Genomic DNA, 24,149 nt, shown 5'->3' on the forward strand with positions numbered 1-24,149 from the left:
CGTACTCCAGGAAGTCAGTGCAGTGTAGTGGTTAGTGTGTCGGACTGGGACCTGGGAGATCAGGGTTCAAATCCCCACTCAGTCATGAAGCTCACTGAGTGACCTTGGGCCAGTCACTGCCTCTGGACCTACCTCACAGAGTCATTGTAGGGGTTAACTGAAGACAAGAGGTGAGCCATGCACTCCTCAGAGGAGAAGGTGCAAAATAAATGCAATGAACAAGCTCTTCTGCTTAAGAAAGCTGGAGAGGCCAGCCAGATGGAGACGTCAGTTGCCAACCTGGAGTCTAGAGATCTCTATGTGGTTGCAGTTGGACCTGCGCCACTTGAAAAAGGCACCCAGCACCTGGCTAATTTCTAAGAGTGATTTGCAACTAGGTGACTGCTAGATCTCTGATGGCCCTTCAAGCCGTTATGTGGCTGGGCAGGACAGCCAGATCAGCAGCTCCCTCCCTCCCACCGGCCTACAACACAAAGGTCTGAAAGGAGGAAGGGAGCTTCAGCATGCACAGGCTTCCCTGTGATCTTGAACCCTGAGTGTTAAGAGCCTGCAGATCCCATGAAAGCCTTTATGTGTGAAGACTTCCTCCCTTTAAACAGTTTGCTCTGTACATGGGGATGCCATGTGGAAGGGGCTACCTGGCGCGGCCCAACTTCCTGTTCACTGTGTACAGTTCCGCCGTGTGCAGAAACCTTGAATGGGGTTTCAGTCTTATGAGTTGCTCTTGGCCCCAGCAGCATCACCACCTGAGCAGACTCACCCTGGGAGCTAACAATACCCAACAACGGACAGACTTGAGGGCTGCGATGTAAGCAGCACACTGACAGCTCACGGCAGAGGCGGTGAGGGGATCCAGCCCAGAGGAGTCTGGCACACTGCTTTCTGCCTACATGGACTCCACTCAAGAGAGAGGCGCTCCCTGTTTTTTGTTTTGTTTAAAACTGCGCCTGACTCACTGCCGTTGCTATATGAACACGTTTAGGGACAACCACTTCTGGGATCCATGTTTAGCCAAACCCCAGGGGGGGAGAGTAGGAAACCTTATTCACAAAGGTCAGCTCCTCAACTCACGTTCAGTTCAATTATCCAGAGGAGCGAGATGAAGAGAAGGTCGAAGGTCACAAAGAGGCAGAAGGTCCGACGCACGTCAGATATGGCTCGCCTCCTCTCGGGAGAGAAGAAGTGGTGCGAGGAGAAGCCCGGGCTGTGCGAAAGAGAGGATGCAATGGCGGGAAGACTCTGCTCCAGGTCACCATTCTGCAAGCCCCACAGCTTGCTCATCCTCAGGCAGGAGGGTGAAAGGGTTGGCTCTCGTGTGCAGGCGTGTCATCCGTGACTCCGTCAATGGCTCATCTGTAGTGGGGGTTGTAGGGGGGCTGGAGAGAAAGAACAGGGAAGCGAGATCGTCCTGGTATTCTGGCAGCAGAGGGAAAAGGGAAAGAGAATGAGATCAAGGCCCTCAGCAGGAAATGAAAATGCAGGTTAATGCTGTGGCTGCACGTAGTGACAGCCAAGAAACCGAGAGCTATTTACACCTCTCAAACACACCATGTTTCTTTTCCTTTTTTGCTATCTGTTTTTCTGGGTTGAATAAAAAGGAAGCATGAAAATGCTGGTCTAACTCATCCCAGTTTTTGTTCCTTGAAGCCCAGATGGGAGTTGAGGGAACTGGGCCCTCACTCACAATAGCTGCAACTGTTGTATCAGATGGCGGTTCAGAGACTTGGAAGGAACCAAAGGTCATCTAATTCAATTTCCCTACCCAAAAGGCAGCAGAGCTGGAAAAAGATTTCGCAATAACCAGACTCCAGCAGCAGCTACTGGCCAAGTACCCCCCAAACCCTATCTGCTTCTCTCTAATTTCCAGCATCTTTGGAGAATACCAGCCACACACCCCACCCAGATCAAAGTATGTCAGCCAGATCACAGGTTTTCTAGATATGTCAGAAGATCCCTGTGCTTTGTTTTCCCCAGAGCTAGGTTCCATAAATAAGAAAGTAGGGCTGCAGACATATGAAAAGTGAAGCATCCAAATAACATTTCACGTATCACGTTTTAAAGATGGAAAAGCAGTTCCCAAGAATGAATATGCACACGCACAATTTCATCTCCCAAGCAGTAGTTTTTGCCAGAGAAACATATGACAGCAGCAACTGAGAAAGGATTAGACCTTCCAACTGTAAACTTTCTGCAAGGGGGGGGGGAGCCCAACACAATTTACACATGCAAGCGCTCTTTCATATGCATGCGTGTGTCAACCCCTGTGCAAATAAGACTCTTAAGCCACTTAGCTTCATCTGAAGAGGGGGAAATGTCACTTCACATAACCGAGTAAGAACTGGGACCTCCACTTTCTGCAGGAGACCCAAGCGTCTCAAACAAAAGAAGAAGTTCAGCCATCTGTGATTCCTGAATAATACACATCGGTGCCTCTACCCATCTCCTCGCTCTGTGCATAAGTCTGAACACCACTTAAGCAGCTGTCATAGGATCGCTCAGCAAAATTACTCATTACCACCCCCTGCCCAAGTGTATCTCTGGCTGAAAGGCAGAAGAATGAGGGTTTTCCAGAACAGGTATACAGCACCCATGAAGAAGAGAGGTTAAAGGACCGTGGATTTTGGTCACCCAGGTTGGGGGAAGAAAATTCAAGACTATTTCGCAGAGCTCCCTTCCCAGGTAAGCATCCTTAGGATAGGATTGCAGTCTCCTGAAATATACAGTAACTGCCTTATTTTTTACAAGCAACACTGCAAACATACCCAGCACTAGAGAGAGCAAGCTGGAAAACTGTTATACCGCATGCTACCTAAGCATGTGTAGGTTGATTTTTGCCATCTGAGAGGTTTGGGGGGGAGAGAAATAAAAGGCTGAAAAGAGAAACCACCAATTGTATAGTAAACAAAAGAAACCTGATGTCAAATAACATTTCACCCATTCCAAGAGCGAAAATATCCCACAGAACCATTTTAACGGCTCTTCCAAAATCCCTTTTTTTCCTGTTGGAAAAACTGAAAAAAAGAGAGTTCGTTAAAAAAGAAGTAGTTTCCCCTCCAAAGTGTTTTTAGGCTACCAGAGGATAAGACCTTCACACCCCCTTTGTGAACTCCTAAAAGCACTTGTGTGGCCTGTGAGAAATATACTTATGTACAGGCTCCCTATCCTCCAGGAAACTCTAGGTGCTGAACACAGTCTGCCCCCCCCCCATTTTTCCCAACACACCCTGTGAGGTAGGTTAGGCTGAGAGCCAGCAACTGACCCTGCTCTCCCAGGTCCTAGGGCCACACTCTAACCACTGTATGGCACTACAAAGAGAATGCTGAGCTAGACCGACATTCTTCTGATCCTGATCCTTCACACCAGAAGTTCTTGACTCACCCCTTTCTTCTGGAGAGTGCGTTAACAGTAGCAGTGTTGTTCCTCCAGCATGTGACTGAATAATTGTCAACTCAACTGGATTGTTTTGTTTTTCATCCCCCTTGACTCAGTTCGGTCCCTTTTGACATCGACGCTTAGAAGAAAATCCAACTGTTTTAGATTATGCTTTATAGGATTTAAAAAAATAAAATCCTGTTTTAAAACAAGCAAGCAAGCAAGCAAACAAACAAACAAGGTTGCTATCTGTGGTCTAGAAGACTGGGTGGGAGAATGGTTCCCAAAGAGGTTGAAAACAGATGAGCACATTTGCTCACTACCCTCTCACCCCACTGCTTGAGAAACAAGCCTGTTAAACCCCAGAAGAGCTGAGTTGAGGACCTGAACGGACTCGATTTTCTTTGGCAGCATAAACCAACCAACCAAGTATATCTGTTAAGCAGAATACATTCCTCTCTCAAGTCTCCACTTGGTTAGTAGGGCAATGTCACTGACAAGGGATCCGAGGGCAGGAGAGAGTTATCCTGAAGGCTGATTCACTCTCACACACATATACAGTGGCACCTTGGGAGTCGAACAGAATCTGTTCCAAGTCCGTTCGACTTCCAAACGTTCGGAAAACAAGGCGTGACTTCTGATTGGCTGCAGGAAGCTCCTGCAGCCAATCGGAAGCTGCGTCAGACGCTCGGGTTGCAAAGAACGTTCACAAACCAGAACACTCACTTCTGGGTTTGCAGCGTTCAGGAGCCAAAACGTTTGACTCGCAAGGCGTTCAGAATCCAAGGTAGGACCGTATACACAAATAGCATCACTGCTGAATCTCCTACATGGGAGACACCTGAGACTTGAACTTTCTTGATGGAAAGACCACACACGTGTTTATATGTGATTGAAAGACCACACACGTGTTTATATGTGATTGCCACAATAGCAACACCCTTTTCTCTCTTTTCTGAGCAGTCCTAATCACAGGAACAACATCTTCCATCTCTTCTTTGTGATAAGCCGCCCTGAGCCCGGTTTTTGACTGGGGAGGGCGGGGTATAAATAAAAATTTATTATTATTATTATTATTATTATAACTTGCTAGGCAGGTGCTAGTTATTCCTATTAGCATAGTTCTGACTGGGCTTGTTCTCTTGTCTCCCAAAGAGGGAGGTTGGGGTGGGTGGGTTGAGGGCTGTCACCGCAGCTTCCTGAATTAAGATTGATGAAAGACATTTTGCTGAGAGGAACTGCACATCAACTGTAAAGATAGATGCAGTGCTCCGAGCACCGCCTGGCTCATTATCTAGGCTAGAATCTATCTTCCTGCCTGTAGGAAGCATCTGCCTGTGTTCCTGTTTAAACAAGGCAGATCTGAGTAACAGCCACTCTTTACGTTTCAAACATGGGGGTCACTCATTGCTTCTTCATCCCAGAATCCTAGACGTAACTTAATAACTGCAGGCAACTGAGCCAGCCTGCAACCTCCACCTTCAAACTGAATAAAAATGCAGGTTCGCACCTTCAACAGCCGGTCTATTCCCCCCCCCCCTATTTTTGATGTCGTTTCCCTCCTTCTCCACATAGCCTCTGCTTTGGGTAACATCCTGCCTGATCATGCGTACTGGAGAACTCAAAAGCTTGCAGCTGGCACACTATTTTGCAACGTTTTGGTTGGCCATAATAAAGGTGTTGCCCAACTGTGGACTTGAGGGCTCTGCTTCCCTAGCTTACATATCAACATGGCTGCCTTTTGTTGTTTTTTCCAGGTGCCCCTACTTCTGCCAACACTATAGAGGCAACCATTTAAAGCTACTTAAGATACTACTATGACTGATGAATTAGCTTGCAGAAGCAGCTTGGGAAGGATTTTCTCCTGCAGGTGAAACTCAGAAAATTAGAATATCGTCAAAAAGTGCATTTATTTCAGTAATGCAACTTATTATTATTTATTTCTCTTTTAATTTTTACAAATGCTTTCTTTTGGAAATTCCACAGTAATAAAACAAATAGTTACAATAATACAAAAATAAACATCGCTATTACATTTCATTACAGTAATTACATTCCATTTATAATTGACCCGCCTAACGACAAATAATTACAATTGCAACAAATAAAGGCTTGACATATCTTGCTTTGCATGTCATGCATCTATCTCATATATTGGTTTCACCTTTTAAGTTGCATTACTGAAATAAATGCACTTTTCGACGATATTCTTATTTTCCAAGTTTCACCTGTAGTTGGATAAAACCGGTAAATGCCCTCGGTTCTCAAGCCAATCAACATTCATGGAGGGATGTGTAATTCAGACAACCAACATTACCCCATCAGCTACACCACGAAGGAATGAAAATACAGTGCAGAATTCAGAGCTGGTAATGGTGATGAGGAGGGAGAATTCAGCAGCTGCAGCAAAAAGCAGAAGGGCTTAAGTGGAGCCCAAGGTTATCTGTCAAGGCAGCCGTGAGTCCCTGATCCTGCAACTGAAGGGAAGGCAGGCAGGAAGGCAATCAAACTGTGTCCCAGGTTCAAGGTTCGACCCAAGGATGGAACTGAAGGATAACCGAAGAAACCTCTTGAATATGAATAGGCAGGTGCGGATCACATAATAAAACCAGATTCCTATTAAAGGTTTCTGGTTAAGGTTGTTCTCTGGTAAAACATACGTAGTTTGATGTACAGTTTTTCAGCAGACAACTGAATTGGAACATTCAAGAAATCCAAAAGCCAGTTAACTATGTTCCAATATGCATATTAGTTCAACAGCAGATCAGCATGAGCTGGAAGTTGCAAATATCAAATTTGCCAAGCATGGGACTGGGGGAAGAGGAGGTTTTGGAGTGGCTTGAGGTCTTTCTTCTAGGAAAAGATATGAGCCATGGTACCTGCACTGGCATGCAGCACAACTGTGGTGCAAAATTTGGATGGTTTACACAGCACAATTCTACCCATGTCTACTCAGAGGAAGCCCTATTGAATTAAAGGGGGCTTACTCCCAGGTAAGTGGGGCTATGATTGCAGTCTTCATCATGCATGGGGCATACAGTATTGCTGCATGCAACTGTCATGTGGGATGTCATGCCACAATTACCCTGCATAGGTTTGTGTGACTTTTTTCAACATCTCGCCCAAAGATGCCCCGAAGGCCCAACCTTTACAAAAGGAGGCTATCCAATTACATTCCTCACTGCACAGCAGTCAACTAGCTATCACCTGCAAATCTGAGAAAAACATGCTTTGGGACAGTTGTGCTACTGAGTCTGGCGGTTTAGTGGTATGCCCTCAGGGTTTGCATCTACAAATCAGTCTTAGTGGATTAAGAAATCTTCCCTGAACCCACCATTATTACCTGGGCTTTGTATACTTACTTTCTACTTCCTCCCTGTACTTTTCCATTTCTTCCCCTCAGAGCCATTTGCTAGCAGATCTTATGGCACTTCCTTTTGATCTACTGCTGGTTTGTTTTTGTTTTCTTAATGTTACTCAGTGCATTGTTACTCAAGTCCTCTCTTTGCTAGTTCCCAGCTGTAGTCAAGGTTTGTTCTTTTTTATCAGTTTTTTTTAATTCATTTGATTCCTCTTTTCAGCCTACAACGTCAGCATAAAAGTCTCAAGTTCCCTTTGGCAACTCTGGAACATTTCCTTCAAAGCTACCAACGCATCACCCGACAAAATAACCATTCCCTCGCTATTTCTGTCCTGCTTTGCCGACTCAATGAGGTGCTAGAGAATGGCGCAAACGTGATTCAACACCATAAAAACCGCACGAGGCAACAACGCAGAAACCAAAGGTTAAATACATAAACCAGCAGAAAATATAAACCCACTAGTGTAGCAACTAGGAAGCGGGCAAAAAGTCTGATCAAGAACACACATTAAAAACATTTAAGAAATTGAAAGCCTATTGAACAACAACAAAAAGTCTTCAGCTTGGAACAAAGTGTCATCGGGAAGGCAGCCAAATCAATCTTTTGGGGAAGGGCATTCAGCAACAAAGAAGGTCCTATCACATGCTCCTGCTAAACAAGCCACAGATGTACCGGTACGTTGAAGGATGTACAACAAGGCCTCTCCCCTTAACCTCAGAAAACAGCCATGTGAATATGGCAAGAAGCAGCTGGCAGCCTTCCTCAAGGTAGGTGCCGGATTCCTACTCTGGTCAGCCAGCAAGGGAAGGCTAGCCTAGAGGTTTTCAACCTTTTTGAGTCCACGGCTCCCTTGACCAACTCCATTCTTTCTGCGGCACCCCTGTGGGGCTCAGGAGCCCAGTTATGTCACCCCTTTCCTGCAGAGCTTGCAGCCTCTCACCCTTTTTTGAACACCCTCCCTTGTGGAGGGTTCCCTCAGCGTCCTCTCAAGGCAGAGCCGTGAGGGGGCATCAGAGGAGGGAGGGAAAGAAAAAGGCCAGTGTTGCTCACGGCACCCCAGGGTGCCACAGCACACTGGTTGAAAACCACTGGCCTAGAGTAAAGAGGAGTCTTGGCATCTTGGTTCTTTGCCATCATTTAGGGCCTGTGCAGTGAAATGCTTTGTATGTTTACTCAGCAGTTCCATGGGACTCCCTTCCTGGTTAGGTACAGGATTTCGGCCTTAAAAGATAAATAACCAGCGATCCAAACTGAGCCGAGAAGCAAATGAGAAAGCAGCATGGATGGTACAGCAAATGACTCATATGCCAACTTCAGCCAGCAACAAGAGCATTTTTTTGTTTGTTAAATAACCTTTTTATTTATTTTGAAGGAAAAAGACTATGAAAACATTTCCAATTTACATACACAGGGTATAACACGACAAGAGCATTCTCAGACTAGACTGGATTTTCAATAAGAACACTGACCTGTTCTTGGAGGTCAAGGAAACAGCAAGCCTGGACACTTCCTGCAATCCCCATCCTCAGAGGCCACTACCCCAACCCAGGCTCTCCTCAGACCCCACCTCTGCCCATCATTTTTTGCCCCTTTCCTCCATCTTATCACCAGCTCCTCACCTACTTCTGTAGTTTTCCTCTCCACACAGGTTAACCAATTTAATATCAACACTTCTCTTATTGTTCCCATGGGGTTCACAATGCACAATGAGGCTGATTATCCAAATCTTTATCAGTGGGATTTGGCTAGTAGAATTCCCTTCCCTGCTATCTGTTTTCAGCACCCCACCTTTCAACCAAAGGGACTTCAAAGAACATGTACAAATAGAAGAAGTTTGTCAATCCAAGCATGAGCCACAATCCTTGCTCCCATAAAAAGGCGCTCACCTCTTTCCCCTAGATTTATGCTTCTTCAAACATCCAGGCCAAAACACCTCTTGACATCACCTCATCACTTCCTACTTCTATTCCTAAAAGCTGGGAACTGAATGGGGTGGAGATCTTTTTTTTTAAAAAAAAAGATCTTAAACTTATTTGCCTAATTGATCTCAAATCTAGGATTTACTGGCATGTTTCCATTTAGCTTCAATATATATTTATAATTATTACCCCTTTCTGACTCAGTTGCTCTCTCCCAGTGGATGAGACAAAAACGATGCTGAGAGATGGAGAACAAGCTGGACAACAGGCATGGTGGTAATTTAGGGTGGGCAAGAACACAGACTGACTTTGTGAAAAATAGCATCCCTACCCCCACACTTCTGATTCTGCTAGGTCCACAGGGGTGGCCAACTCCCAAGAGACTGCGATCTACTTACAGAGTTTAAAACTGGCAGTGATCTACCCCCTTTTGGGGGGTTCAAGTCAAAGTTGTTGAGCTTTTTTTGGGAGGAGGAAGGCCCTTTTTAAAAGGCATTCAGATCAAAGTTGTTGTTGAGCTTTTTTTTAGGGAGACGGAGAGCGCCATTTGGGGGGGGGGTACAGGGCAAAAAAATTGAGCTTTTTTTAGGGGAGCCAAAGTTGTTGAGCTTCTTTGGGGGGAGCCAGTGATCTACCATTGATCTACCACAGACATCCAGTGATCTACCGGTAGATCACGATCTACCTGTTGGACGTGCCTGTGTTAGGATGAAGGCAAAGTCTTTGAAACCTGACCTCTCCTACACAAGGAAGCAGCACTCGCCCCACACAGGCATGCTATCATGTAAATTAGTGTGTCATACTGGGACCTGGGAGACCAGGGTTCAAATCCTCACACAGCCATAAAACTCACTGGGTCACCTCAGCCCAGTCATCAATTCTCAGCCTAACCTACCTCACAGGGCTGCTGTGAAGATAATATGAAGGGATGGAGACCTCTTTGGAGGAAAGATGCATTTAATAATGTAGCATGTTGGTTGAGACACTAAAAGCAATGATCCAGGAAGCCTTTCACCCCCCTCAGCAGCATCTCAACTTTGCCACAAACTCACTAAATTGATCCAAGGTAATCTATTATTCTTAGCCTGAGCTCCCATTTGCAATATAGTGGTAACAGTATTGATCTACCTTACTGAGTTCTTATGGCAGATGACACTCGTGCTATTTGCTTTACATCTGCTGTTTGCCTGACACTTGCCAGGCCATTTTTGCATGCTCTGATTGTTACTGATCAGATGATCTCTGGGGACATTCCTGTCTCCTGTACTTTTAAAGGAAAATAAGCATTTCTCCTTTCCCCAGTCTACTCAAGTTTCTCTTCCTCTTATGTCTTATCCTTTCATTGCCAAACACACATACATTAAAAGATTCCTTCAACTTCTTTTCATTGTTTCCACCCTAAAATCACATGTGGTCAGGCTCAAGCCTGCATAATAGTTCTACTGTCTGACCTGGAAGTCTTTATGTGAATAAATACACCCCTGCTCAGAAGAAATATAAAGTAGGTGCTTACACACATTACAAGTGCTACAGAGTGATTGAAAGTCCCACACCATTAGGAGGCCTTAGGCGAACTGTTCTACTCCACAGGAACTTACACTACAATTATTCTGAAAAATCTTCTAGGTAGCAAAAGCCTGTTTTTCCTGCAACAGACTAAAATGGCAAGTGTTCCAAAAGTTGCAAACTTACAGGGTTGATGCAAGGATGACTAAGGTATGAGCACTATAATTATAACTATTTTTTTATTAGAAATACTTTTCGGTGACAGTCCTTCGCTTTAGGCAACATCTAGCTTCTTCTTTCTTTTGTTTTTGCCATTTTTTTCCTCCATGGCAACATCTAGCTTCAAAGTAAGACATAGAACTATGAATCAGCAAGTCCCCAGTCCAAATCTTAGATCCATCATGAACTTCATTATGCCAAGCCTCAGTTCCCCATCTATGCAAATTTGACCCCATTATTTATTTTCCTTGTACCGCCATGCACCTGTAGCTGTCAACAATGTGCAACACTTCAAGTCACCTGATGAAGTGGGGTATGTAGCCTGGGAAATCCCAACCCACAATAAACAAGGTTAATCTTCTAAGGCGCCATTATTTATTGCAATAGACCCCAACCTGCAACCATATGGTTTTTATTTATCATAATTTTTATCATTATGACAGCAGCAGCATGTGTAGGTTAATAACCTTGCAGCTATGAGACTCAGGAAGCCCCCAGGAGAAATCTCACCTCAGGGCTACAGCAGAAGTAAGCCACCCTCACACGAACACACACACACCTTAAAAGACCCACAACTACAACATGAGGACAATTAATACTGACCTACCGTACAGGTCTGTTGTTAAGGATTCCTGACCTAATGCATGTGAACCGTTTTGAACACACCAAAATTCAAAGTATTAATTCTCATCCAATAATATATAATAATATACAATATAATATATATATATATATATATATATATATATATATATATATATATATATGTATATGTATATGTATATCTATATAGATATAGCTATACTGTATAGACAGATATAGATATAAATGCCCCAATTTTCACGAGCCTCTCTTCTTTCCCTACGAGCTCCGCATCCTACACTGCAAGGCCGGGCTCATCCCATCGCTAGACGTTTACCTGGTGGGCCACTGCCTGCCCAAAGGCCTCAACCGCCCCTCAGCAACAGGAACAAGGGATGGGGTTGGGGGAGAAAAGAAGACGGAAGTAACCGCCACTTCGGACCGGACACTACTTCCTATCACGTGATCGCAGCGTGACCTGAAAAAAACCAAGCCGACACGCGCTCCCGCCCCCTCCCTCAGTCATTCTCCGAAAGAGAGAGCAAACGGGGGTGGAGTCAGAGAGGGGGCGTGGAAAGCAAAAAGAGAGAGAGAGCGCGCGCGCGCTAAATGATTGACAGCGGAGGGCAGGCGCGTGGTGGGGTGGGGAGGAGGAAGCTACGCCATTGGCTGGAAGGAAGCCGTTTGCTTATCCCTCATTGGCCACGGTGGGAGAAGAGAGGGGAGATTAGAACGCGACGCGAACCGTTCAGGTCGTTGGGCGGGATTCCGTGTAGGATTCCGCCCATTGGTTTCTTGGGAGGTTAAGGCTGTGGCAGTGATTGGTTAGAAAAAGAAGAGGAGGCGGGAGAAACTTACAGTATTGTCTGATAGCGGGTGGGAGTGCGGTAGGAGTGTTGATTGGTAGTTGTTGGAGCAATGAGAAACTTTTATTGGCTGGAGGGAGCGGGAAAGGAGCAAAGGGGTTTGGCAGCTGGGAAAACAAAAATACAAAAAGAAGGGAGTGGCTGCGTTGGGATCGAGGAATGTGACCTGTGTGGAAGGAAAAGGTGCGGGAAATGGTTTGTGAAACGGATCTATTAGGAGTCTGGGACACACAGTAGCAGGGAGGGCTAGCATACGAATTACTTGCGTGTGTATAAAGCAGACACGTGTGTGAGAGATCAACTAACTGAAAGGTTGCATCGGGGTGGGTTGTGATTTTCGGAGAGAACTCGTGATCTCTGGGTCGGATGTTGGTGGGGAGAAATTAATTGCTAGCTTGGGGATTTGTCCCCAGCATTTTGTATTCAGGGGAAAGACACGTGTGTTGTGGCCGCTTGGCCGCTAGATGCTTTTGGACTACAGCTCCCATTATCCCCGACCAATGGCATTTGGAATGCTACAAGTTCCCCAGTCCTGTTGTATGCGATGTAATCTGCATGTGTGCATGAAGAAGAGACTAGGCTTTTGTGAGACATACTGCATTTCCAGTTCAGTTGTAATAGCAGCAGCAGCACTACCAGTTGTGTATAATGTATTTCATACTGTAAAGTGACAACGAGGTAACTCTGAAATCAATTCCACTCCCATTAGTATTGTAGGTGGGGCTGAGTCTGAGGTGGAAAAGGAGATTTGTTCATGCAAGACAAGGCAGGACGGAGTGAGTAAAAATTGTAAACTGTTTGGATTACGGCACACGAACATACCCTGTTTCCCCTATTTTCAGACGTAATCATAAAATAAGCCATAGTAGGATTTTTAAGCATTCAAGGAATATAAGCCATACCCTGAAAATAAGACGTAGTGATAGGTGCAGCAGCAACGCCAGCCGCGGCAGGAGGGAAAAAAATGACATCCCCTGAAAATAAGCCATAGTGGTTTGTGGTTTTTTTTACGAAAAATAAATATAAGATGGTGTCTTATTTTCGGAGAAACACGATATATCAGGAAGGCCGTGAGATGAGGTTGCTATGTATCTCTGTTGAAATCAGCAATGGCAGGTGACTGTTTCTTAGAAAGTGATCAACAAGTTTGTACAAGATCACATATGTTTATAGCTTCTGTTTCATAACAGCTAGAGAGATAGCTATCTCAGCTGCTACTCCCAAGTGTTTATTTATTTTGAATAAAGATATACTGTACATGGCCTTTCCCCCACCTTTTCTGCACAAACCTATGCACCTATAAGCCTGTTCCTTTGTTGCTGAAGTTTTGGACTTTTGGACATTATTAATACAGTTCTAGTTACATGTTTTGTATGTCTATATTCCTTCCCTCACACTGGAAAATTATGTAAGTGCCTATTATGAATGACATTGCTATTTCCTAGTCTGAAAGCTTTGCACCTCTACATTTTATAGGCAGTTTTTAAAGGTTGCATATATATTAAAAGTGTAAGTAGTACGTTTTCGAAGACAGGAGTGCCTGGCATGCTCTGGTCCATGGGGTCACGAAGAGTCGGACACGACTAGACGACTAAACAACAACAAAGCAAGTTGTCTGAATAGGAACTAAACGTAGCTTTGCTTCTCGCAGTGAGGGAACCGCCAGAAGGCCCTTGGCGCTGGACCTTAGCGTCCGGGCAGAACGATGGGGGTGGAGACACTCCTTCAGGTATACTGGACCGAGGCTGTTTAGGGCTTTAAAGGTCAGCACCAACACTTTGAATTGTGCTCAGAAACGTACTGGGAGCCAATGTAGGCCTTTCAGGACCGGTGTTATGTGGTCTCGGCAGCCGCTCCCAGTCACCAGTCTAGCTGCCACATTCTGGATTAGTTGTAGTTTCTGGGTAACCTTCAAAGGTAGCCCCACATAGAGCGCATTGCAGTAATCCAAGCGAGAGATAACCAGAGCATGCACCACTCTGGTGAGGCAGTCCGCAGGCAGCTAAAGTCTCAGCCTGCGTACCAGATGGAGCTGATAGACAGCTGCCCTGGACACAGAATTGACCTGCGCCTCCATAGACAGCTGTGAATCCAAAATGACTCCCAGGCTGCGCACCGGGTCTTTCAGGGGCACAGTTACCCCCTTTAGGACCAGGGAGTCCTCCTCACCTGCCTGCCTCCTGCCCCCTACAAACAGTACTTCTGTCTTATCCATCCTCCAACCGCCTCCAGGCACTAACACAGGACCTTCACCGCCTTCACTGGTTCTGATTTGAAAGAGAGGTAGAGCTGGGTATCATCCGCATACTGATGAACACCCAGCCCAAATCCCCTGATGATCTCTCCCAGCGGCTGCATGTAGATGTTAAAAAGCATGGGGGAGAGGACAGAGCCTTGAGGCACCCCACAAGTGAGAGCCCAGGGGTCTGAACACTCATCCCCCACCACAACTTTCTGAACACGGCCCAGGAGGAAGGAGCGGAACCACTGTATGACAGTGCCCCCAGCTCCCAACCCCTCTAGACGGTCCAGAAGGATGTTATGGTTGATGGTGTCAAAAGCCGCTGAAAGATCCAGCAGAACTAGGAAACAGCTCTCACCTTTGTCCCTAGCCCGCCAGAGATCATCAACCAGTGCGACCAAGGCAGTTTCAGTCCCATGATGAGGCCTGAATCCCGACTGGAAGGGATCCAAATGGTCCGCTTCTTCCAGGCGTGCAAACAAAAACACTGATTTTTGCCAACTGCCTCTACCCCACTTTTAAAAGTCAGGGGATGTGAGGGAAACACATATAAAATAAACCGAACAAATGGTCCCTGTTTGGGGCAGGGGCCAAAACACTCCAAGGAGCCTCTGTTACGAGGGAGATTCCCAGGTTCTTAGTAGCACAGGCCTAGTACTGAATGGGTAGGGTTGGAGTATGTAATTAACTACCAAGACACAAGTATCTGGTAATAAAATGTAATATTAGATTTATTAAGGGAAGTCTGAGTCTAAAAGCATTCAAAAGGAGATAAAGTGATTTATTGTTGTTCCGCTTTGTTTTCTGGCCGCTTCTTCCAGGCGTGCCTGGAGTTGTTCAGCCACCACTCGCTCAATCACCTTGCCCAAGAATGGAAAATTTGAGACTGGGCGATAATTAGCCATATTTGCCGGGTCTAAAGATGTCTTTTTAAGAAGTGGTTTAATGACCGCCTCTTTCAGCGGGTCTGGGAAGACTCCCTCACAGAGGGAAGCATTCACCACCCCGCGGAGCCCATCGCCCAACCCTTCCCGGCTCGCTTTTATTAGCCAGGATGGGCAAGGGTCAAGGAGACAGGTGGTCGGTTTCACTCGTCCAAGCAGCCTGTCCACATCCTCAGAGGTAACAGATTGGAATTGATCCCATAGAACATGACTAGACAGGGCTCTGGCACTCTCCCGCCCCGGCCCTGCTCCCAAGGTGGAGTCTACCTAATTATTATAATTATACAATAATCTTATATATATATAAAAATGTAAAAATTGTGAAACTGCGTTTGACACTTTTCTCCGTAACTGCTTGACCGATCGTCCTGAAATTTTGACACAACGATCCAGGCCACTCCTAGAGCGTTGTTGGGGGCAAAATTCCCTCAAATCACACACCTGCGCAGGTACAGACCTGCTTTTCCACCAACTCAAACAGCGCCCTCAAGTGGCGTAATACCCTCCTCCACCCCCTCCCTTCCTGTGAAATCTAAGCCACACCCACAAACCAAATGACATCATCATCAACCAAGCAACTGAAAATCCTCCAAGGCGGCCATTATCACACCCCTACGCCTTTGTTTAATGTAGGCCCATGACAGGCCCGGGGGGGGGAACCCACAACAATGCACTTGGGGGCACGGCAAGGGGTTTTTACTTTACCATTTAGCACCACTACCCCCCCAAAAAAAACACCACCAAAAAACCAACATTGCCAAGTGGAGGTCGGGGCCTGCCTTGGGGGGGGGGTGTGGCACAGGACACAGCACAGCCTTTGATTTATGTAGGCCCCTGCACGGCAAGGGTTTTTTACTTTACCATTTAGCAACACTACCACACCGGTCAGGGGGACGACGACGACGACAAACTGAATAGATCATGGATTGGGACACATGGGGCCAGTCACAGGGATAAGCCACAACAACACACCACACCCACAAACCCTGCCTCGGCCTTGGCTCCATTTTACATACTAGGCCTCAGGTCTACAGCCCATTAAATACTATCCCAAATGGAGCCCTGGGTGGGAGGTGGGGGGGGGAGGAGCCCAAATAGGTCATGGGCTGACGTAGGGTGGGGAGGGGGTAGATAACCACCCCATTTACAATCCCCTACCTTCCCCTTGCCACTTCCTGGGTTTTTTATGGAACTGAAAAACTCGGGTACTTCAGAACGCACCTTTTATTGCCAGGCCCTTATAGGGCCCGGGCCAGGTAGATAATGTGGCCCTGTTTTTAACCCTTTTGTTACTTTTATCATTTTACTGATTGTGAATATGCTGACCAAGGCCCCCTTTAGATTTGGAGGCCCACCCCAAGTGGCCCATATGACCCCCCTCCTTCTATCTGGGCCTGTCTGTTGCTACGGGGCTATGGGGCTTCGCTATTTGACCCCCCCCCCCCCGGGTTGGGATTCTTTAAGTAGTTATCTGGGTCCCAGGGCACATCATCATCCCCTATCCTTAATCTAAATATATAGAAATGTTCACGATTCGTTCGCAGGGGCCAATGTATGGAGATACAGGGGGGAGGGGACAACAGAGGGCTCAGACAAAAGTAAATACTGGGAAATAGAACCCAGAAACTGACAACTCCTTCTCCAATGATGGGGGCCAATGTAGGAAGATACTGGGGGTAGGGGCCAACACTCCCCAGGAACAACAGAGGGTTCAGACAAAAGTGCATGCTGGGAAATAGAACCCAGAACCTAACAGTTCCTTTTCGAAGGGTGGGGGCCAAGGTATGGAAATACAGGGGGGAGGGGCCAACACTCCCCAGGGACAACAGAGGGAAGGGTATCCTACTGAAACACAGGGATGAGCTGGGGTGGAGGGAGGAGGGGCAGGATACGTCATGGATCGTGACAGGGTGGGGGGGTGTCACAGGAAAGAACCACAGCAACGCGTAGCCGGGTCAGCTAGTTATAATTATAAAATAATTATAATAATATTATTATTATTCAATGCATTCACAACAAGGAAAAGAACACAGCATTTAGTTTATGGTATCATTTTACGTGGTCTTAAAACATTGGCAGTCCTTATAGGTCCTCCACAAACAGGTTTGTGAGGCTGGTGGAAAAACTTTACTTTCTTTTCCCCTTGTGTATGGAAAAAAAAGGGAGATCAGGTTTTATTGCAATCCTAAGCACGCTCGAAAGCACGTCAAAGTGCAAGCAGATAAATAGGTACCACTCCGGTGGGAAGGTAAATGGCATTTCTGTGTGCTGCTCTGGTTCTCCAGAAGCGGCTTAGTCATGCTGGCCACATGACCTGGAAGCTGTACGCCGGCTCCCTCAGCCAATAAAGCGAGATGAGTGCCGCAACCCCAGAGTCGTCTGCGACTGGACCTAACAGTCAGGGGTCCCTTTAACTTTACCTTTAAGCACGCTTAGGAACAAGTAGGTTCCACTGGACACAGTGGGACTTGCTTCCAGCTAAACATGTACAGTGGTACTTCGGTTTATGAACACAATTGGTTCCGGAAGTCTGTTCATAAACTGAAGCGTTCATAAACTGAAGCAAACTTTCCCATTGAAAGTAATGGAAAGTGGATTAATCTGTTCCAGACGGTCCGCGGAGTACTTAAACTGAAGCGTTCATAAACTGAAGCGAACTTTCCCATTGAAAGTAATGGAAAGTGGATCAATCCCTTCCAGACGGGTCCGCGGCGTTCGTAAACCGAAAATTTGTAAACCGAGGTGTTCATAAACCGAGGTTCCACTGTATAGGATTTCACACTGTAAGCCCCTCTTCTATTTCTACAGCAGACGTTTCCTCCCTGAGAATTCTGCCTTCAGATTTTGTAGAATTGCCACCTTAGCATGCAGCCTGGAGTCTGAAATCCAGCTGTGTTACTGACAAAGATAGCAGTCAGAATATTTAGCTGACAGCATACGAATCAATATGGTTAACCTGACCCAGAACACTCACCCACCCCACTCACACACAAAACAAAGACTACCACAGCCAACCACAAAGGAACAACCATATCCTAGACCAACCCCAAGATCTCTCACCATCAAAATAAATCAAGTGAACAGTAGAGAACCTACACGAGCGACGCTGACAGAACCCCCCCCACACCTATTAAGCAAAATAGAAACATTGTTACCCCACCCCACCCTCCCCATCTACTTTCCTTTCCTTCCCTTCTCCTCACCAATGTCTCAACAAATGAAACTGATATGTAAAAATGCTAAGAGAGACATTGCACATATCCTTGTAAACCAAGAAAACCCTTAATAAAAATTATTTTTTTAAAAAAGAATATTTAGCTGAATCATTACCTAATTCTGTTTTCTGTTTTGTCGGTCATGCATTTACAGAGACACAAACAAATACATAATTAAGTTTTGTGTTTAGAGGTATGTGTTTTCTGTAACTCTGTGGGTGTTTGTTTTATAAAAGATGATATAAATAAACACTTTTTCCCATTATATGCAGCCTAATGCCATCCCTGTTTATTTGGGAATAGGTCCCATGCAGAAGGCTGCCATTATTTTAAGTCGGCTTTTCATACATGCATTCCACATTGATGGCCCTCACTGCCTATCATGGAAATCTTAATGCTTACTAGGCAACATGTTTAGAAGACTCTGATTGTAACCAAGAAAAACACATGGAAAAGGAGAAGCTCCCTCTTGTATACCATTTCATTGGGCAATTACGTAGCTGAGCTTTAAAAATAAATAGCCTGATTGGTCTGGCGTCAGATTGGCCAAATGGCAATCATATGCTGAGAGAGAAATGCAATATTTACACAAAGCTGCACACCCATTCTGGAAGATAAACAGCATTCATTGTGTGAGTTTGGAATGCTTGCAAATCCCTGTGGATTTAATTTTACTGAGGAAGGTATTCCAGACACAGGAAGCTACTGATTCACAATTTCTTTGCCTCAATGCAACAGCCTTTAGCTGCCCTCAGCCCGGTCTTGGCCGGGGAGGGCGGGGTATGAATAAAAATTTACTTACTTACTTACACCTGGCCCATAAAGCTCTTTGCACAAACACTGCATTTATTGGATACAAGGAGTGGATGCATTGTCTTGTTGCAGTGAAAGGAAGATTCATTGAGAGGTTATTTCTCCTGCCGGGTATGTTGCTTGCCAGAAAAATCAAGCTGACTATTTATTATTTAGGAAGCATGTAAAAATAAAGTGCTGCGCTAAGACAAAAAGCAAAAGGCAGTCTTTCTTGCAGGCTTTCAGTTTTAAGAAAGGGAAAAGGACAGGGAGGAAAAGAATAAAAAGCAAAGTCAGACACCTTAAAGTAATGTAACAGTAATGTAACTGTCTTTATAATGGAGATGGTTTAGGAAGAGAGGAGGATAGGGCTGCCTCAAGACATTGTGCCACACGAGGAAGGTGGCCCTGCTCTTCCTGCTGCCGCCTCTGGCTTGAAATAGTTTTTGCTGCTGCGTTATTGGCAGTAACACAACAATGTCTAAGTCCTCCTGGGCTATCTTCTGCCATGATCCACGTGGTTGGGACCTGGGAGACCAAGATTCAAATCCCCACTCGGCCATGAAGATCATTGGGTGACCTTGGGCCTGCCACTGCCTCTCAGCCTAAACTGCCTCACAGGGTTGAGGGGGGATTAAATGAGGAGAGGAAGAACCGGGGGGTGGGTGGGTGGGAGGTGGGGTAGAAATGCAATAAATAGATATCACGCTGTTTGCTTGCTGCATCTGGCCTGTCTCCCCCACCTCCAGGGGCGTAGCCAGGATGAAAATCAGGGGGGGCAAGGGGCGGGGCCAAGGGGCGGGGGAGGGGCCACAGCGGGGCAAGGAAAGCTCCCTTCTCCCTTGCCAGCTTTCCCTCCTCCCCCTCCGCGATCGGCAGGGGCGAGGGGGAGCCAGGATCAGCCCGAAATCGGGCTGCTCCGACTCCCTCCTCCCCCTCCGCGATCAGCAGGGGCGAGGGGGAGCCAGGATCAGCCCGAAATCGGGCTGCTCCGATCCCCTCCTCCCCCTCTGCAATCGCCGGGGCAGGTGGAGGGAAAGCCCCAGAGCCGCGCAAAGCGGTTGCCTGGCTTCCCCTCCGCCCGCTCCACAGCCAGCCAGGGAGAAGGGAGACGGCAGCGGGGCAGGCTGGCCAGCGGCTCTGCTTCTAGGGGGGGGGCAATTGCCCCCTCCTGCCCCCCTGCCTACGCCCATGCCCACCTCCCCTAATTTGTGGCATCTGTGAAGTGACCAGTGGTGGTCCCAAAGAATATGTAAAAATTAAAAAAAGGTAAAGGACCCCTGGATGCCCAGTCAAAGGTGACTATGGGGTTGCAGCGCTCATCTCGCTTTCAGGCTGAGGGAGCCGGCGTTTGTCCACAGACAGCTTTCCGGGTTATGTGGCCAGCATGACTAAACTGCTTCTGGCGTAACGGAACACCGTGACAGAAACCAGAGCACACAGAAACGCTGTTTACCTTCCTGTCGCAGCAGTACCTGTTTATCTACTTGCACTTTAACGTGCTTTCGAACTGCTTGGTTGGCAGGAGCTGGGACAGAGCAAAGGGAGCTCACCCCGTTGAGCGGATTCGAACTGCCAACCTTCTGATCAGCAAGCCCAAGAGGCTCAGTGATTTAGACCACAGTGAAAGTGTCCCAAAGAATAATGCTTTGCTGTTTATTACTACAGTTAAACTTTAAACTGTGTTTGCTGCAACAACTGCAAATACTGTTTAAGGTGTGTGCTAGAGTCAACTGCACTCACAAGGACTTGTGGGATCTGTAGAGGCCTTTGAGAGTGCTGCAGTGGAGATTGCGGTGTGGGGAAGGGATGGGTCGGATCCAGCAAGCAAACGAAATGGCAACACTGAGTGGCTTGGCAGGTGAAGGCAGCTGCAGATTAGCAGGGGGACACTGATCCACCATTCATCTCAATCACTGTCTGAGACAAGAGGATCACCCTTGTCTACTGGTAGGGTTGGCCCAGAAGGAGGAGCCAAATGGCTGCTGGTCCTTCAGTCAAATGAATGCAGTAAACCAGGCTGCCCCATCGCTGTCTCTGCAGCAGGCAGATGGAATTATTACTAATAGATGGCTGTTAAGGGGGGAACATCATTAAACTGAACAGAAAATGTACCTATCTGGAAATTCCTCAACTTTATATATGTTTTTGTAACTGTTGTTATTTAATTATGCTGCATTGCATAGTAACCCTTTACTGTAAATATGTGTTGATACTGTAAATATGGATTGATTAATCTCTACAGTATGTTGACAAGAGAGGAGGAGCTTTACAGCTGATAATTCTGGTTTCTTTCTTTCTTTTTCCTTGCTTGCAAACTAGGGTTACAGCTTATGACTCAGACCCTTGGACAGGCTCTTTGACATTTGGGCTGTGACTTTTATTGTTCCACTTAACCCATCAGTCGGTGTGGGATTTATTGTTATACTTAACCAGTATGAGAAAAAGAGGCTGACTATCCTGCTTTGAGCTCTTTCAGTTTCAAGAGCAGAATCATTTCTGCTGTGAGGCTCAAATGGATTGTTTCTGACTTCTGCTTCCTCCTTTCAAACTGGCAAATAAAATATAGTTCTGTTTTATTAAGCATGGAACACCCTTAAAATGCTTCGCAAGGGACAATTCAGTACCAAGTGGGATTATTAGGCTCTATTTAAAGAAAAAGCAGGATGTTCCTGTCTTTGCAGAGATTGCCGGGCTGTGGGCAACAGCCAGCAACCCCGTGGAGAATTTTGCTTGAGTGATACTGTTATATATTTAAAAACCTGTATTTGTTTATGGTTCCTCAGTGATTCATTTTGACGGGAGGCGGAGCAGTAAGTTACCTTTGCTCTTGACTCACCTCTGAGATTTTCTGCCCTCGGTTCAATCCTTGGATATTTACGTGGATGATTACATCATATCAAAGGCTGTGGTTTGTAAGGGCTTTTGCCGTCTCCATACAGCTTGCAGCACTGGAAAGCAGTGAAGCTGGACTGAGGCCCTTTTAGTTAAAGAGCCTCACAAGATTTGGTTTGCACTGAATTTAGTAGTATTTGACCGGAGTTCCTGGAGCTCTTGGGGACCCAGGTGGTGCTGTGGGCTAAACCACTGAGCCTAGGGCTTGCTGATCAGAAGGTCGGCGGTTCGAATCCCTGTGACGGGGTGAGCTCCCGTTGCTTGGTCCCAGCTCCTGCCAACCTAGCAGTTCGAAAGCACATCAAAATGCAAGTAGATAAATAGGAACCGCTATAGCGGGAAGGTAAACGGCGTTTCCATGTGCTGGTGGTATACTTCCTTATAACCTGGCCTCGGGGGTTGCATTACTCCATACCATCCTACATTTCTCCGGTAAAAATAACGACGTCCTAAGGAAAAGTGCCTGTTGTTTTTGTCAATGGAGTTTTCTTGGCAGGGATACTGGAGTGGCTTGCCGGTTCCTGCTCTAGGTGGATCACGTTTAGTCAAAACTCTCCACTATGACCTGTCCGTCTTGGGTGGCCCTGCACGGCACAGCTCATAGCTTCTCTGAGTTATAGCTCAAGCCCCTTCGCCATGACAAGGCAGTGATCCATGAAGTTTGACCAAACTGCGGGAGGCAGTGGAAGACAGGAGTGCCTGGCGTGCTCTTGTCCATGGGGTCACGAAGAGTCGGACACGACTAAACAACAAGAAGGAAAAGTGGGACGCTGCAGGGTCAAATCAGAAACTGGGGTGGCTTCTGATGATCTGTGACTGTCCCTGGAAAATAAGGACACTTGGAAGCTCTGCATTTTATTTTGTTGAGCATTAAGCCTAAGGCAAGAGTGAGGAACCTTTCTCAGCCCTGAGGGCTGCAATGTCTCCTGAAGGGCAGGCTTCTGCATGCTACATGCCAGTGGCTGGTGAGTCCAGAGGCAAAAGGGCAGGGCTCCTGATTTTGTACGGTACGCTACATTTCAGCCACAGAAAAACCAGGGGTTTCTACACTCCTTCTCCATCTCTTCAACCAGGCCCACAAGAAGCATCGCCACACTTCAAGGACACATGCAGCTGGGCAAAAGCACTTGAGGAGCCTCCAGAGCAGGGCAGATGAGGGGTCTGGCCTAGGGAGAGGGGGGCACAGAGTAGTTCGAAACCCATGGGCCAGAAAGACGGACATGGCAGATTGCACCCACTAGGCCTGAGGTTCCACAGCCTAGACCAGGCATAGGCAACCTTGGCTCTCCAGACGTTTTGGAACTACAACTCCCATGATGCCTAGCTAACAGAGCCAGTGGTCAAGGATCATGGGAGTTGTAGTTCCAAAACACCTGGAGAGCCAAGGTTGCCTATGCCTGGCCTAGACTAAGGCATCGCAGGGGAGGAATGTTCTGGGGACGGTGTGTTGTTCGGGGATGATTTTTGTGTTGTGTAAACAAAATAACAGAAATGTTACTTTAAAATGTAATTAAGGAGAAACAGTCTGTTTATGAGGCATGCACAATTTTTCTATTTATTTTCTTGCATCCTTTTTTCCATCTTGGTACTCAATGTGGCATATGTGTGGCTCTCAGGCAGCACTGACTACTCGGGTCGGATTAGTTTTAACAAGATGGCCGCTTCATGTTATTCAGAGGACAGCTCAGTTGGTTAGAGCATGATGCTAATAGCACCAAGGTCACAGGTTTGATTCCCATAAGGGACAGCTGCATATTCCTGCTTTGCAGGGGGTTGGACGAGACGATCTTTAGGGTCCCTTCCAGCTCTATGATTTTATATGTCTTCAACCCATATCCTTAATCCAAATGGGGCAGAGGTGGGGAGTTGCTTGTCTCCATGACAGGTTGGCAAGCCTATTCCATGTAGCCCTCTGCAGTGGGCTTGCTGAATTAGCCAGGGCTGCAGTGTCCTAGCAACTTGATTTTGCAGTTTTGAGAAGTGCAGCACTTGATTCCTGATGCAACAGAAGCAGTTGCCGGGGGGAAAGAAATGTTGACTCTGCTCAAGGATTTGCTAACATGAGAAACCACACCGACAGGAAAGTCCCAGAAACTTTCCCAGAACCTTCAGGGTTCCCACTCTTCCAAATATTGACACTACTCAGCCTGCGCTGAACTTTCCGTTGGCTGAAGGAGCAGAAAATGGAGCACTCAGTCTGGGCACATCTATGCTACAGACGTATATTGATGTTAT

The 24,149-nt window shown here is 46.5% G+C and overlaps 1 protein-coding gene across 4 annotated transcripts in view; it reads right to left on the minus strand.

The window, feature by feature from the left end:
- STARD3 (StAR related lipid transfer domain containing 3) overlaps positions 1-11,493 on the minus strand; it is a 29,195-nt gene extending 17,702 nt beyond the window's left edge. The window contains exons 1-2 of one of the 4 annotated variants that reach the window (XM_035134947.3): positions 11,298-11,493; positions 1,072-1,376 (exon numbers count right to left, since the gene is read on the minus strand). In XM_035134947.3, coding sequence (XP_034990838.2) covers positions 1,072-1,281 — 210 coding nt within the window. In that variant the 5' untranslated portion in view covers positions 1,282-1,376; positions 11,298-11,493. Of the gene's footprint in view, positions 1-1,071; positions 1,417-3,378; positions 3,544-6,734; positions 6,900-11,297 lie in introns of those variants that run through there. The other 3 variants (XM_035134948.3, XM_035134949.3, XM_088655917.1) reach the window with 3 other exon arrangements.
- Between the last annotated feature and the right edge of the window lie 12,656 nt (positions 11,494-24,149).

This window comes from Zootoca vivipara, chromosome 12, assembly GCF_965207765.1.
Source record: "Zootoca vivipara chromosome 12, rZooViv2.hap1.1, whole genome shotgun sequence".
NCBI classification, from domain to species: Eukaryota; Metazoa; Chordata; class Lepidosauria; order Squamata; family Lacertidae; genus Zootoca; species Zootoca vivipara.